Raw genomic sequence first — 16,787 nt, forward strand, 5'->3', positions numbered from 1 at the left:
AATGGGGTTTATGGGTTTTGGTCAAAAACAGAGCTGGTTTGGTGTAATGGGAAGATCTGACAAATTCTTTTCACATTACACAAATTCAAATCATTCCAAATCAATAAAACTTTCATTCAAACTATATAGAATGTGTGTGTGTAGGTGTGGCATGAGGGCTTGGGTTTTTCTTTTCTTTTTTTTTTTTTTCTTTTTTATTTATTTATTTATAATTTAATCCACTTCTTGGGGTATTTTTTTAAGGTTGTTTGAATTGTATGAGATCTGAAAATGGGTTTTTTTTTTTAACATATATAAATGGGTTTTTGAAAGAAAAATAAATAAAATAAAAATGCTATGTCTTGACAAGAGTTTTGTGTTGAAATAATTGTAAATGTAAGAAAATGGTTTTAGGTAAATGGTTTCTTTAAAAGATGATATAAACATGGTCTTTTGAGTAAATGATTACTTCAAATATCATATGGTAAGTTTTTTTTTTATTTAAATTGGATTTTGTCTACTCAGTCAATTTTTTTTGCAGGCGATTCTCATTTTATTCTATTGTTCACCTTTCTTAAATTAATATACAAAAAAAATCAACCCTAGTTTGGTGTAATATTATGTTAATGTGGACGGTTATGTATCAAAAATCAAATCGCTATTGTATATATTGGTTTGTATAATTACTGAGTTTTATATATGACAAATAGAGATTGAGATTTAAACCTCCCATGTAAAGGTAAAAGGTATTTTACAATTATTATTTAACTATGCTCATTTTAACATGACTTTAGATCCGATATTTTATTTACAAAATGTATAAAAATATGCATATGTTGAAAATTTTTAAAAAATATATTTGAGAATGTTTGTAATTTTGATGGGAATACAAGAACAAGAATGCTCTTACTCTTATAAAATTGACTGTTAAAAAAACTGAACAAGTCTGAATTGCACTTGAACTCAGAGTAAATAATGAGATGAGGTGGGTGAAAAACTTTTTGAACCCCTTCTTTTCCCTTCACTTCACTAGTACACTTGTTTTTTAAAATTACTTTTTACCCCTACCTTTTCTCTCAGCTTTTATACAGCGGTAAAAAAGGGTAAATAACCTTCTTTTTTTCCCCCCCCCTTTTAAAAGGTGCGTTTTTGAGCTTAAGATATATTGGATAACGAGTAGATAAGTGGAAAGGTCAAAGGATACGGAGTTTTTGAGCTAATATAGTAATGAATTAATACGATTCTTAAGTTATATTTTATTTCGAATCACGTTTAAATAACTGGTTAAAATCAATGATAGAACTTTGAATCTCTGGGTAAATTTTTTTTCAAAAAAAAAAACTTTGATTCATTATAAAAATAATAATATTTAATCTTTCTATTATATCATCAAACTCGAAAGCAAAATATAAGAAATATTTAAAACTTGTTTGGTTGGAAATTCAAAAAATAAGGAATTTGCAAACAAGGAATTTATGAAACAAAATCGTGTTTTATATTTTCAGATGGGTTTAATAATAAATTTACAAATTTAAACAATTATCTATATATGTCTTATACTAGATTTATAAATTATCAAATTAAATTGTATTTGCTCATTAAATATTAACTAACAATAAACAATTATTAATTTATCTATGAATGTGTTATATGTTAAAAACAATGGTATAATTATTCTTTTTAATATTATATAATTTATAATAAATTATAGAATATATATTTTTATACTAAAGCATAAATTGAGCTTATAAAATAACTTACTATATTTCTAAATATTTTCCTTTATTTAATATAATTCTACATTCTAAATTTAAATTTTAAATCTAGATACAATAAAAACATAAACATGTTTCCAAATTTAACACGGTTTGATCATAGAATTCAAAATATTTTTCAAAAAATAAAATTCAAATTATCTATCGAACACATTTGTTACATTCAATAAATTGAAAAAATAAAAAACATAATCTAAATTGCAAAGTAATGTGTGTTAAATAAACTGATGCAAATAAGCATCAAGAGATCTCATTAGGAAAATTTCTTCAATTTTTTTCACTCCATAGGTAACATACTCCAAATATTACAAAGTAAGAAAACAAATAGAAAAATAAAAATAAAATAAAACAAATATCTAAAAATTTTTGGGAGATTTTAAAAAATAGAAAAAAAAAGAAAACTATTTTCACAAAGGAGTAAAAATTTATCTTTTTTTATAGAGACCAATAGAAATCTAAACCTATAGAAGTTGACTAATACTTTGGGATAGACTCCAATAAAAATCTATCAATATCTATAAGTATTTTTTACTATTATTATTTTTATAAATAATTTAGAATTTTTTCCATCGGTGAAAATTTCCATAAATTTTCCTTAGAAAAATTATCTATATAAGAAAGGGAAGCTACTTTATTTTGTTAGTACAAACAATGGTGAAAATGAAGATTTAATTATCCTACGTTAAAAGAAAGTAGTGGATATCAATTAAAAGAAAATGGTAGTAGTAATAAAATTCAGTCAAAAGTGAGTGTACTAGAGACAAGCTACCCTACTTCCCTTTTAGGGATAGGTTGATCCATTACCACATTAACTTTTTCAATTGTAAATGTTGCATTGCAAAAGTTTCTAAATTTGAGTAAAAAAATAGAAATGAGGTCACCTCATGTATACAATCAGGTTGTGTACATCCAACTTATAGAACCTAATACTTTAGGAAGCCTGCAGATACGATGGAAGGAGTTAGTTGATGATAAAGGCTGATGGGACCCAACAAGTTTCCACAAACCAAGAAAAAGCCTACTCTTTCTATACTTGTCTTAGCCTTCCCCATTTAAAGAAACTGCCCACCACATAAAGCGCAAAACTTCAAGAAAATTTCACTATTCAAACGAGCTCATGCTTCCTATATCAACCCTTATCTAATCAAGAAACAACCCAAAAGCCAATTGTAAAAAACCATCAGGTTATTTCAAATTAACAATTAGGTCACAAATTTATTCAAACACACAATATTTCTAACCTATATTTTACAAATATCACTTAAGATTTTTTACCTTTTACCATACAAACAATTTACTACTTCTCTTCAAGTCATAGATTCAAATTTTCCTTATTATCCAACGTAGCAAAACTTGAGTCAACTATTTTACTACTTCCCTTCAGTTATAGGTTCAAATTTTCACCTTACATGTTAGCTTCAACATAGTTTGACCAATTAAAATGTATATTTTCAACCTAGAGATAAGAATTTCAAATCTCCACCCCTAATGTTTTTCAACTCAACAATTAAAACAATAATAATAAGTTCTAAAAATGATTTTTTTGAAAAATAAAAAATAATCTCACCACATTCTACAAAAAGAACGTGGGTGTGTAAACTTACATCATTTATTAATCTGAATTATGGAATGATAAACCAATACCATTCCGACCAAGCATGCAAAACGAATAGCTTGCAAACCTGAGTGATTGGAGAAAAAGATTCAAACCGCAGCAGATCATCAAATGAGGAAATTCCCCATGCCGTCTAAAAGACCTGGAATAATACAATCAACTTCATTTGTTTAAGCAAGATGAAAATATACAAGATTTAGACCAAAATAACTAAAATTATTAAGCAAAATCTAATGTCATTTCCTCTTAACTAAGACTCCCTTTTTCCTTTTATTTGGAGAGTTGCTGTTTCTACTACTAATACAATCTGAACAAAACCAATCACCCTCTGGAATATCCAGTAATGGAGGATTGCAGCAATCTGTATGCATACCAATTCCACAACCATTTGAACCATCTTCATTGCCACAAATGAGCATCACTTCACCTCTATCGCGAGACCCGCACTCTTGGCAGGCTATATCTTCATCAGAACAATCATCCTGTGAGCTTGCGTCTTCAGCAACTTCTTCTGCTCTACTCTGAAGGTTGCTAAAAGATCTTTCCGCCCATGCATGAGTATTGTACAAAACATGTTTATCCAGAGGATAACCAGGTTTGCATACATACTCAACCAAGTAATCAGCCGCTACACATGGTATCTCATCGTTTAAAAACTCTTGGACCCACGTATCAGCACGTGGCATGCCAGGGCCAATAACAGCAAAATCAACTCCAGACCTAAGGAATTTAGTATAAGGTGGAGATGTAGCTAGTATTGTCCCATCTCCAGCTTTAATAGCTCGCTTGAGAGTATCCTGTTTCATGGTTAGCAGATGATGTTTATGTCAAAATAACCAATATCTTCACAAGTAATGTTTGAAAGGAGCATTACAGCTTAAGTGGCCGTAATGTAGGATAGTAAACGTACCAGAGGTGGAGCAATACATTCCCCATATATGATAATACGCATTCCATAGAAGGCACCATGACCAGTTTTCTCCCTCAAGAGCCGCCATTTCCTAGGAGCTTCCAAATTGATTGCACCGTCTTCAGTGAGGCCATTTTTGTACCATTCATAAGGCTCTTCCTTCAAGAGCTTTCCAGCCTGACTACTATCTGTTAGATAATCAGATTTGAGAATCCACCTGCATCGTGAAACCTTGTACTTTAGATCTTTTATGTAGACTGAGTTTTTAAGAAGTTGCATACGGCAATTAACTTCTAAATTTCTTACATGAAAAGGCAATATAAATAATACCTCAATCACTTATTTACTTGATCTTTGGATTTCATGAAATCTATAAAAACACAATTGACGGAAGAAATGTGTTACCTTCCAGATGCTGCAGCAGAAAAGAACTTCTCAGTTCTACGGACTGGATCGGGGGCTATGAAATGTGTAGCCTGATATGACCATTGATGAGAATCTCTGCAAACCCTTCCTTTCAAATGCTTGATTACTTTCTGAAACTCCTTCCTTTCAAGACGATGTCCACTCAAGATAAAACATACAGGTTCAGGCTTCACTTCTCTCAAAACTTCATCAACTTCCATGGAAGAATTGGCACTGATCTCTGAACATTTTTTATTGGCCTTTCTTTGCCTTGTATTAGATTTGACCCTAGTTTTATCTAAACAATGCTTGACAAGATCACTGGTTTTGTCACCAACATCACATGGTACATTTTCCTTCTCTGACTTATAATCGGGTATGGTATGGACTTCAGCATTAGGTCCTGCAGCAACCAACTGAGATTTCTTCCCAGTCTTCCTATTTTTCTTATGGGGGGGTGCTTTACCAACCTTGCCTAGTTTAGATTTCATTTTAGAAGAGTTTAACGACATTGTTGCTCCCGTTGGACCACTATCCCCCACATTCAGTTTTGATTTCTCATCTTCTACTCTTAATTCATCACGTTGTACATTCTTGATGGAAACAGGTTCTCTGGGTTCAATCACTTCTTTTAGTGTACCTGAAGGAATAGTATCATCAAGCACACTAGCACTATTGTTACATTTCACTCCAGATGCAGTCTCTTTTGCTAGCTTATCCTCATCACTTATTAGCTGAACTTCCTTAAAATTCTCCTTATCCATTTTTTGCTGCTCAAAATCTGCTTCTTTATTTTCTGGATTTCCTGGATCAGTAATTTTGTCATCCACATCCATGGCTTCATATTTATGAGAAAAATCCCCCATATCTATTGTCTCCAAAACCTTTTTCACTCCAATACTGACATTTTGAGGTGATGAGCTTAAGAGTTTTTCACCATTCCCACAAGATGAAACCGAATCATTCAAAGAAGTGGTTTCATTCGAGAGAACAGAAGCCCTTCGACTGGCACTGCCCAACTTCGGTCTAGAACCCAAGCTCTTTTTGGCAAACATCTTAATTCTTTGTTGTTTGGAATGCAAGTTATTACTTTGAACAACAGAAGAATTCAAATTAGTCGGCAAGGCTGATTTCATAGCCTCTGTACCTCTATCACTTTCAGATGTAGCCAGAACATCATTCTGCTGCCTATCTGTTTCTTTAGTTTTTCCAACCACATCTCTAGAAATCCCATAAACATGATTTAGCTTGTCAGACTTGTCAGGTGACGTGTCTTTTCCTGATATCTGGCAGGGTGTTTGAGGAGTCTTCTTACTGCTCTCAGCAACATCTGCAGTTGGAGTGCGAACACTGTTGCTGAAAGGTAGGTCGGACATCAATGGTTTCTTAATAGAACTAGAGCTGTTGGTAATAACCCTACTATGCTGCAAGTTCTCAGCACGACACTCGCCAGAATCATTGTTGTTTAAAGAAACACTTCTCATTTTCAATCCTAAAATTTTTTCGTCCATGGAGGGGTTATTCAAGGTGCATGATTTTGTGATCTCACTCATTGAATGAGATTGAGAGACGTCATAAGATACGTCTGAAATGCTTTTCAAAGGCAATCTAGCATTTGAATCTCCTGTACGAAATAAATCAGTTCCCCTTGGAGAATTTGGTTCATGGCCAGAGAAAGTGGCATACGTTACTTGCTCCATCTTTTCTAAAGATACATCGACATCAATAGTATCTTTCATTTCACCTGTTCCCATTTCACATGAGACATCAGCTCTGTCCAATCTTTCTCCAGAAAACAGTGGAAGTGGCGACTTCAATGGGGTTCTCCTAGAGTAACTGGTAGCACACAGCCGCGGAGACCTTGCTGAATTTGATGGACTTGTCACTGCCTCATTTTTCACTTTCTGCTTCTCAGATTCAGAAGTTTTCGTATGCATATCAGATGGCACAGAACCCCAAGGAGTACTAAAAACATCATCTTCCTGACAAATAGGTCCCCTGACAGCATCATGCCTATCAAACTTTCCAGAAGGACTATATTTAGTGTTGGTAGTAGGAACCGTCAACATGCTCTTAGTTTCAGCAAAGTTTGTGCGGCCATCCATTGGCTTTGAAGCTGGCAGTGTATTAGATATTTCACTGGTTGAATGCAAACCAAATTTCATGTTATCAGGACTCTTAGTGCTTCTCCTTGCAAAATGTTTGGTGATGCTACTGTTAGATTCCTCTTCAGAATCCTTCGCCTCAGCTTCAAGCATCTCCATGTCATATCCACTGAGAGAATCGCAAGAGAATTTGAGAACATGAGTGGATATATTCAGAAAACATCAATTTAATCAGCAGGCTAACATGCAGAAGAACATAGCACAAATATTTGGAGGGACACACCCAGAATTGGTTATTCAAAATGGCAATCCCATAAACAAATGGAAGCATACGTCAGTTAGCATCCCGAGAAGCTACACCTAGCAATATATTCTGCAATTTGCAAACAAAGGGCAGTGTCCCCGATCATACTTGGTGAAGGTAATTTCATTAAAGATTACTGAGACCCAAATGATATTTCTCAAAACAAGAGTAGGAAATGACATCAGAGAATTCAGATCCCTGGCTATTTTAATAGAGGTAATAGATCTCCACAAATAAAATGGGTCAAGCAAAGGGAACAAAAAGTCAAGCCGATACAAGACTGTCATGCATTGTGACCAAGACAATGCGCCCACATACCTTATGTTGTAATTTGATTCTGGAAGTAGCATCCATTCTCTCAAGCTGATGAGAAATAAAATACAGGTCAAATAAATACCTATATTTGTTTACAGAACACATGAAAATGAGTTGATATTACAGGATTCAACAAGGGAATATAAATAAAAAGCACCTGTCTTCCAGCCAACGATGATTGACAAGCTTTATGGTCCTCAGTTTTTTAGCAAGCTCATATTTATCCCCTGTACATGGTATTGACCACTATGATTGACTCTCTTTGAGAAATTGGATAACAAATCAGCACAAAAAATAAATAAAATAAAAAATCTTCGAAGAGGTGTTTGGCTCACCTATTAAATTCGAGTAATCTAATGGTAGGAAGTTGAGCCTATATGGCTCTATTACATTTGCTTGTAAAAAATAATTCACATGGCTTGGTTTATAAACCATGTTAAATAAATCGAGGCTTATCAAAACCCTTTAATGCTGCATAATTAACTTTTCGAAATCATGAACCTTACAACCAAATTTAGATTACATAATACTAATCATTTCGGCAATAAGCTTTGAACCCATCCACATGTCCCCTTAAGATTTTGGAACAAACAAATATGAGCAACTGCCCATTAGCTAACTAGTTGTTAATTTGTGAGCTCACATCTATTGTTTCTATTTTACCCTTTTGTCCTCACTTCTTTGTAGCTCATTGAAGGGCTTTACTGTAATTTTGCTTGCTTAACAGCTTGGTGTAAACTGGTAATGATTAATTAGTTTACACGTTTTTGGAATGAGGTCTGAAAGGAATTATAAGATCATCTCCTTCAAACTTTTGTAGGGAAAGACGACTGTGATTGAATAAAATTACTCAGCCTCTCTGATTCGAAAGTGGACGTAGACATATATCGAACCACTATAACTCTGTTTTTTCTTCTTTCTTATCTACTTAATTTCAGTTTTCTTTCAAATTGTTCAACAATTGATATCAGAGCTCGTTGAAGATTCTGGTTGAAAACTTCGCTGCTTCCTTCATTTCGTTCGTTGAAGTTTCCTCCATGAGTGCCTGTTGTCAAATTCGTATATGTATGCCAAATTTGTGATCGACAAATTTGACGGCAAAGGAGATTTCACTTTCTAGAAGAAGAAGATGAAGGCATTACTTGTTCAGCAGAAAGTTGTTAAAGCCCTACTCAATCCAGGTAAGTAGCAGTATGTCTGAAGAAGATAAACAAGAAATGGCTGAAATCACCTATGTACTGTCATTTTATATCTTGCTGACAATGTTCCGAGAAGAGTGATATTGATAACGTTTCTGAACTCTGGACTAAGTTAGATAGTCTATACATGTCTAGGTCACTCACTAATAAGAGCTATATGAAAGAGAGGCTGTTCAGTTTTAAAGTGGACTCTCAAAAGGCTTAGAAGAAAACATCTACGATTTTAATAGAATTTGTCAGGATCTAGTGAATTCCGGTGAAAATTTGGATGGAGAAAATCAAGCTGTGATTCTCCAAAATTCCCTGCCTGAAAAATATAAAGAATGAAATCAGCGATAAAATGTGGAAGAGATTTGTTGACTCTGGATGTAGTTCTGAATTCTCTTCGATCTAAGGAGCTTGAATTGAAATCAGAGAAGAAGATTCTGTTGCTTTGTTTACTAAAGGCAACTAATCGAAAGGCCAAAACAGTAAGAATAATAAGCAACCTTCGAAGTCGAATCAGAAGGAAGGTACAAAGGACAAAATCACTTGCAACTATTGTCATAAGGAAGGTCATACCAAGTATGAATGTCCTATTTTAAGAAGGAAAGGTAAGCTCCCTGTTAAAAAAGAAAATAAAGTAGCTGCAAACGTTCTCAAAGGTTATGAATCTGTTGACTGAGGTTCTCATGGTCTGTGACTCAAATGAATCAGATGACTGGGTCATGGTTTCAGGTTGCACAATTCATGTCTCCGCACAAGCATTAGTTCTTGGATCTTCAAGAATTTGGAGGAAAGGTTGTCATGGGAAATAACCGCTCGTGTGATATAAAAGGCATTGGTTCTATAAAAATCAAAATGTTTGATGCCTCTTCTAAAATCCTTACATCAGTGAGGTATGTGCCAGGCTTGAAAAGAAATCTTATCTCCCAAGGAACCTTAGACAAATCTGGTTGCAACTACAAATCAGAGGAAGTTTGTTGGTCTTGAAAGACTCTGTTGTCAAGATGAAAGGAGTCTTGAAAGATGGTTTATACATTTTGCAAGGCAGTGCAGTCTCAGGGAAGCTCAATGTGGTCACGGAACCAAAAGATAGGACTACTTTGTTATGGCATAAGAGATTGGGCCACATTAGTTATAAAGGTCTTGATAGCTTATTCAAGCAAGGCCTTATTGGTAGTCATAAGCCTACAGGGCTGGACTTCTGTGATCACTGCATGTTGGACAAGGCACCTTCAAGGCAAAAGGAAAGCATGACTATCTGCATTCAGATCTCTGTGGGCCTTCTAAGGTCCAAACACATGGAGGTGCAAGGTACTTTCTTACCTTTATTGATGATTTTTCAAGGAAATTATCGGTGTTTCTGCTAAAAACTAAAGATGAAATGTTTGCAAAGTTTGTTGAATGGCAAAATCTGGTTGAAATTCTGCTGGTAGAAAAATAAAGACTCTTAGAATAGATAATGACTAGAATTCTTGAATGAAAATTTTAACAAATTGTGCAAGAATTCTGGCATTTTGAGACATCTAACCATTCTTGGCACTCCCCAACAAAACCGGATTAGCAGAAAGATTCAATAGAACTATTCTAAACAAGGTTAGATGTATGCTCTTAAGCTCTAATTTTCCAAAAACCTTATGGGGAGAGGCAGTAAACACAGCTGCATATATCATAAATACGAGCCCATCTACTGCTTTGTATTTTAAAACTCCTCAAGAGATTTGGAATGGAAGACCACCTAAACTTGAACATTTAAAAGTCTTTGGATGTGCTGCTTTTGCACACATAAAACAAGGTAAACTTGAAGCTAGAGCTAAGAGATGTATCTTCTCGGGGTATCCTCATAGGACCAAAGGGTATAGAGTGTGGTCACTAGAATCAGGCGATAAAAAATGCTTTGTTAGTAGAGATGTAACTTTCAATGAGGAAGTGATGCCTTGGAAAGAGCCTCATTCTAAAGAAACATCAAAATCTACTTAAAACAAAGACTTTGAATTAGAATTGCAGACCCCTGTCTTTGAACCACAAACTGGTGAAGGATCACAATATTCATCAGAAACTACACCCATTGACGCTCTTGAACAAGAAAATCAGAACCCCAACCAAGAAGACATTCTTCAGAGGGTGATACGGCAACATCTCATACACAAGATGATAACCCTCCACCTTCAAACCCTCAACTTCAATCTTACCAACTCACTAGAGATAGAGAAAGGAGGATCATCCGACCTCCAGCAAGGTATGATGAACTTGATATTGTTACTTTAAATTGCCTTGAAGACAATTTGCCTCCAGAACCAAACACTTTCAAGCAAGCTGTTAGTTGTGAGAACAGTCAATTATGGATAGATGCTATGGACCGTGAAATAAACTCCCTGCACCAAGATCAAACTTGGCAGCTGGTGAAACAACCTCCAAACACGAAAATTGATTGACTGCAAATGGCTGTTTAAGATCAAACCCGGGATCAAGGCATACAACAGCCACGTTACAAGGCAATATTAGTGGCTAAAGGTTTCACACAAGAAGAGGGCATTGACTATAATGAAGTGTTTTCTACTGTTGTGAGACACACTTCAATTCGGGTCCCATTGTCCCTTGTAGTCCAATTTAACTTGGAGCTTGAACAAATGGATGTTACAACAACATTCTTGCATGGAACTTTGGATGAAAACAGATATATGAGACAACCCCCGGGTTATGAACAATCTGGAAAAGAGGATATGGTGTGCCATTTGAAAAGATCGATATATGGGCTGAAACAATCATCGAGACAGTGGAATAAATGTTTCGACAGCTTCATTGTTTCACATGGTTTTGAAAAAATTGCATGCGACTCATGTTTATAAGAAAGTCATCAACAATAAGTCTTTTATTTTTTTGTTGCTTTATGTTGATGAGATACTAATAGCTTCAAATGATATGCAAGAAATTCAAAAGATGAAAGGTCAACTAAGCGACAAGTTTGAGATGAAAGACTTAGGCCCTGCCAAAAAGATTCTGGGCATGGAATTGAGTAGAGACAGACAGCGAGATTTTCTTTTCATCTCTCAAATTGACTGTTTTAATAAAATTGTGAAGCAATTCAATATGGAGAACAGTAAACCAGCGAAAAATCCCTTGGCACAGCACTTCAAGTTGTCATCTAATCAGTCTCCCTCCATAGAAGAAGAATTGAATCAGATGAAGACTGTCCCTTATGCTAATCTAGTCAGAAGTCTCATGTATGGTATGATCTCTTGCAGACCAGACTTAGCATACTCCATGAGCATGATTAGCAGATACATGAGTAGCCCTGGTAAGGTTCACTGGGAGGCATCCAAGTGGGTCCTAAGATATATAAAAGGAACCGTTGACAAGGGATTGATGTTCTCAAAAGCTATTGAAACCGATGATTGTTTAGTGGGATACGCCAATTCTAACTATGTATCTGCTGATAGAAGACATTCATTGACAGGGTATATGGCGCTTGCTGATGCAGTGAAGGAATCAGTTTGGTTGAAAGGTTTGATTGCTCAAATGTCCTCTGCTTCCTGTTCAATGAAATTGTTTTACAACAGCCAAAGTGCCCTTGCTTTGTCAAAGAATCCCAGCTTTCACAACAGATCAAAACATATTGATGTTAGATATCACTATATTCATGATGCCATTCAAGAGAAAAGGCTGTCTTTGTCAAAAATTCATACATCTGAAAACAACGCTGATCTGTTGACTAGCTTTGGCAGGTAACAGATTTGAATATTTGTGTCAAGCTCCTAAATTTAGGGGCTGGCTAATAGTTCTAAGAAACTTTGATCATTTGTTTCAGAGAACTGAAATTTTAGTTTGTGCAGTTTGATGATATTTTGCTCAAGAGGGTGATTTGTTAATTTGTGAGCTCACATCCATTGTTTCCATTTTACCCTTTTGTCCTCACTTCTTTGTAGCTCATTAAAGGGCTTTGCTGTAATTTTGCTAAACTATGTGTTTAATACGTCAAATAAGCCTATTTCCAAAAAACTAACATGTATAGATAAATCACTATGTTTGAAACAAATTAATAGATAGACAAAGAACCTAACACCGCATTCCCACATTACCCACATTACAAATAATTCAGTCTTTTATCGCATATTTAGAAGCCAGAAATATTAGATCCGCTAATATTTATAGATTGCATCAAAAGAATCAATAGCTAATGAAGCAAGAATGTCATTTACTGAAGAGGAAGTACTGACCATTATAAATCATACTAATGGTCAGTAATATTCCACTAACATCAAAGCTTTGCTCAAGTGGAAAAATAAAAATAAGGACATTATAAACTAAGAAAGGATGGGCACAGCACACATAAAAAGAAGCAAGACAGGCGTACCTTCAAATTTGTAACATATGAGGTGGGTAACCTTGTTTGCCACCAATGGCTTAGAGAATTGAGCACCCATCAAGCCAACCATTGTCTGCAAGGCACGTGGGGAAAAAAATTGTAAAATTGAAACAACAATAACCAATAGATAACCACTGGTCAAGCAAAAGAAAAGAGACAAATGCATATATCCAATACCATAACATCATCTCTATCCTGTCGTTGGTACCCAGTCAAGCACATGATCAAACTTTTAGCCCCTGGGATACCACTCAGTTCTCTTAACGGTCTGTACAATACCTGTTAAAAGGCTAACAAGATAAACTTATAAGTATGCTGATAATAAAGATATAGAATAGAGACCAAAGACACTCGTGAATCCTCAAAATACCATTTGATGCAAGCAACATCATATTTCCCCATGCGCCCAATTGTATTGGTCACGGCTATAATTGAATAATAAATTACAAGGATATTTAAATCATATTGCATTCAATTAATAATGGTGTCTTGGAGTTCGCAGTCAAAGGTATTTCAGTATTAAAAGCTTAAATCCAACAACATTTCCATAAGAAATCTATGAAAACCATTGCTTGTGGTATGTGCAATAATGGGACCCGAACCATGAAAACAAACTATTAAGTACAAAGACAATCATTTCAATTTAAACGCAGAACAATATGAACAAAATAATTGAGTTAAGAACCCACCGAAGTAGCATCTGCAAGCAACCCAGAATCATATCTATGATCAACCCATAAGCCCGTGACAAGCAACTTGCCATCATTTCGAGCAGCAACACAAACCGGATCGTCCTATCAATCACACAGAGTAACAGTGAAACTGAATTCACAAGGCAGCATAGCAGTGTAAAATCAAACCGAGTAACATAATAATCTTGAAAACTAAAAAATCAATTGTCGAATTGACTATGAAAGGAAGTAGGGTTTACATGAACAATCTTATTCTTGTCCACGATCACATGAGTGCAACTCGGACCATACTGACCAACATCAACCCCGCCGCCATCGATTAGCTTAGACCGAACCTAAAAGAGAGATAAAAACAACAAAATAGCATTCGAAACCAATTCTTCAACTGCTTAACTCACAGTCATAGCAAATAAAACAAGCAAGCAACAGAGAGAAGAAGCGAGATACCTGTTTCTCATCGACGTTATTGAATCCAAAGAGAACGAACTGAACACCTAAAAACGCTTTGCCGGAATAATCAATTTCCATCGGCAACTCAAATACGATAGATGACACAATGCCCTAGGAAGCTGGAGAGGGAGAAAACCATCAGAATGCGGAACTTGAATTGGAGGCGGTAGATGGAGAGTGAGAATCTGGCGAAGATCTTTGAAAGTGTAAAGATGGAGGAGAATCAGTGAGCGGTTTTGTTGATTGAGGGATGAATCTTGCAGCGGAAGTTTGAATAATGGCGACAAAGCGAGATAAAAGTATAGAAGAGGGAGAAAAGTGTAAGTGGAAAAAGGAGGGAACTGGGGAAATTTTTGCTTTTTGATTTTTGTGCCAGTGGCGGGAGGGTTGAATTTTTGTGATTTCGTGAGATTGTGCCACGTTTCTATCATCTGGTCTTGACACGTGTTTCCAGTTCAACCGTTAAAATAAAACGAATTTATTATTGTTTTATTGTGTTGTTTGAAGGGAAATCTGTACCGATGACCCCTATTTAGAGGCCCACTCGAAATTTGGTCTTATGCTTATGTCATAAGCATGTGAAAATATCCTTTTGACCCCAAAACGCATGTGAGGCTAGATGCGACCCAGATTTTTCGCTTTTTTCTCTCGTTCCTCTCGCTCCTTCATCTTTCTCCGATTCACGTTGTTCTTCTTCATTTTTTCCCTTCTTTTGAATTGTTCCTCTCACTTCTTCATCTTGTTTCTCCTTCTCGCTTCCTCCTCTTATTTCATCATCTAACTTCTTCCTCGTCAATGTTGTAGTTTTTTCCTTTGAGTTCCTTCATTATTTTAAATTCTCACTCTCACCCGTTCCTCTCGTTTCTTAGTCTCACTCCCGTTTCTTCGTCTCATCTTGATTCATTCTTCAACTTACAACTTTTATTCAAGAAGAAGAAGAAGACATCGACATAAACAAAAGAAATCACCGAAAAAGGAGGCCAAGTGAAGAAAATAAGGTAGGAAGAAAAACTTGCTAGAAAAATGGAGGAAAAGAGCGACACAGACATAAATCACAGGAAAATAAAATGGAAAATTACTAGAAACAAAGAGCATCGCAAATAGAAGAAATCACCGAAAAAAAAAAAAAAAAGCAAGAAAATGGGGAGAGGAAGAAAAATTCATACAAAAGAGATAGTGAATAATGAATAAGGGAGAAAAGTTAAAGTGGTAAATTCACAGGATGATGACATAAGTAAAATGCAAAAATTGAGTAAATTGAAAAGTGAGACCAAATTTCGAGCTAACCCCTAGATTCTCCTATTTGAATCAAAATGTCATGGGGATGTTCACTAGAATAAATTTCTCTTAAGCTAAACATAAATAGTTACACCCTCTATATTCTTTTTCAGTTTAAATCCTATTTTAGTCCCTGATTTTGAATCTTATTATATTTTGGTCTTTAAACTTTTAAAAATGCTCATTTTAGTTCTTAAACTTTTAAAAAGTGTTTATTTTAGTGCCCACTATTAAAATCATGTTAACTCTTCAATAGAAAGGTGAGGAAACTTGTATTTTTTAGTGACTAGACTCGTAATGTATTGAACGAGATGAAAGTTAAGTAAAATGCCAACAACAAACACACCAAAATATTGAACTAATAATGTATTTTAAATTCTCTCACATTGCCATCTTATTTAAAATTGAAACTCTAGATTTTTTTAGCGTAGCTAACTTATTTGATAGCTTAGTCATAAAAAAATATCAATCACCTCACAAATTTGTTAAACCGTTAACAAAATCTTAATATAGCAATGACCAAAATAAACATTTTTTAAAAGTTTAAGAATTAAAACGAATATTTTTAAAAGTTTAAGGACCAAAATATGACAATATTTAAAATTCAATGACTAAAACAAACCTTTCTAAAAATCTAGGGACTAAAATATAACATTATTCAAAGTTTAGAAACCACACTAAGATTTAAACCATAAATTTGTTATCATTGTTATTGCAATTATATGTATGATATATAAATTTTAAGTTCGGCAAGATAATGGATATGGCTCAATATTTATAATAAATATATAGATAATCTTATAGATAATTATTTTTTAAGATTTAAGTCATTTATCTTTACATTCAAATTATCTACATGGAATTAACCATTAAAAGGATATTTTATATTGAAAGACTGACTATATGATTAAAACTTTTCGATAGAATTTATTTTACTAAGAGAAAACTAAATGTGTTAAAGATAAATCTAAGAGGGTGTATCGCCCAAATAATGCAATATCAAAGTTGTGAACTTCACTCTTTATTTTGCCAAAGAATCCGTAGACACCATAACTAAAAAAAAATCAATTTTATGTCTTATTAACTTTATCAAATAGTTCATAACTTTCTATACTTGGATGTCCTCTAAAAGCTCTATTCAAATTTTGTAAACAAGTGTCGTTAATCTTTCATAGTTTTATCTTCCAATCCAAGTATATAAAGAGTTGGGATCAAACGTCTATCCAGATATAGACATAGGTATAGGTTTACATTGTACATTTGGTGTTTACATCCCATTAATATGTAACCCTCGTTATTTTACTATTCGTTGTTTAAATATTAAATATTTGATAGATTTTAATACACTTTTTGTTTTGTATATTAAGGATGCGTTTGGATTAATTTTTAGGTGTTAATTCTTAAAATAATTT

At 34.3% G+C, this 16,787-nt stretch overlaps 1 protein-coding gene across 3 annotated transcripts; it reads right to left on the reverse strand.

The window, feature by feature from the left end:
- Nucleotides 1–3,473: 3,473 nt before the first annotated feature.
- LOC120086771 (transcription coactivator) lies at nt 3,474–14,463 on the reverse strand. 3 transcript variants are annotated; one of them, XM_039043563.2, is made up of 10 exons: nt 14,095–14,463; nt 13,887–13,982; nt 13,645–13,749; nt 13,133–13,234; nt 12,944–13,028; nt 7,566–7,635; nt 7,412–7,456; nt 4,685–6,958; nt 4,280–4,496; nt 3,474–4,166 (listed from the first exon to the last, which is right to left on the reverse strand). In XM_039043563.2, exons 1-10 carry the CDS (start codon nt 14,173–14,175, stop codon nt 3,606–3,608), a joined length of 3,636 nt encoding a protein of 1,211 aa, XP_038899491.1. In that variant the 5' UTR covers nt 14,176–14,463; the 3' UTR covers nt 3,474–3,605. The 3 variants fall into 3 exon arrangements, with proteins under 3 accessions (XP_038899491.1, XP_038899492.1, XP_038899493.1); XM_039043564.2 differs by lacking the exons at nt 13,887–13,982; nt 14,095–14,463 and having other exon boundaries at nt 13,133–13,245; XM_039043565.2 differs by lacking the exons at nt 7,412–7,456; nt 7,566–7,635; nt 12,944–13,028; ... (2 more) ...; nt 13,887–13,982; nt 14,095–14,463 and adding an exon at nt 7,073–7,162.
- Between the last annotated feature and the right edge of the window lie 2,324 nt (nt 14,464–16,787).

The sequence above is a fragment of the Benincasa hispida genome, chromosome 9, assembly GCF_027475165.1.
Source record: "Benincasa hispida cultivar pf3 chromosome 9, pf3_genome.v1.1, whole genome shotgun sequence".
Lineage (NCBI taxonomy): Eukaryota > Viridiplantae > Streptophyta > Magnoliopsida > Cucurbitales > Cucurbitaceae > Benincasa > Benincasa hispida.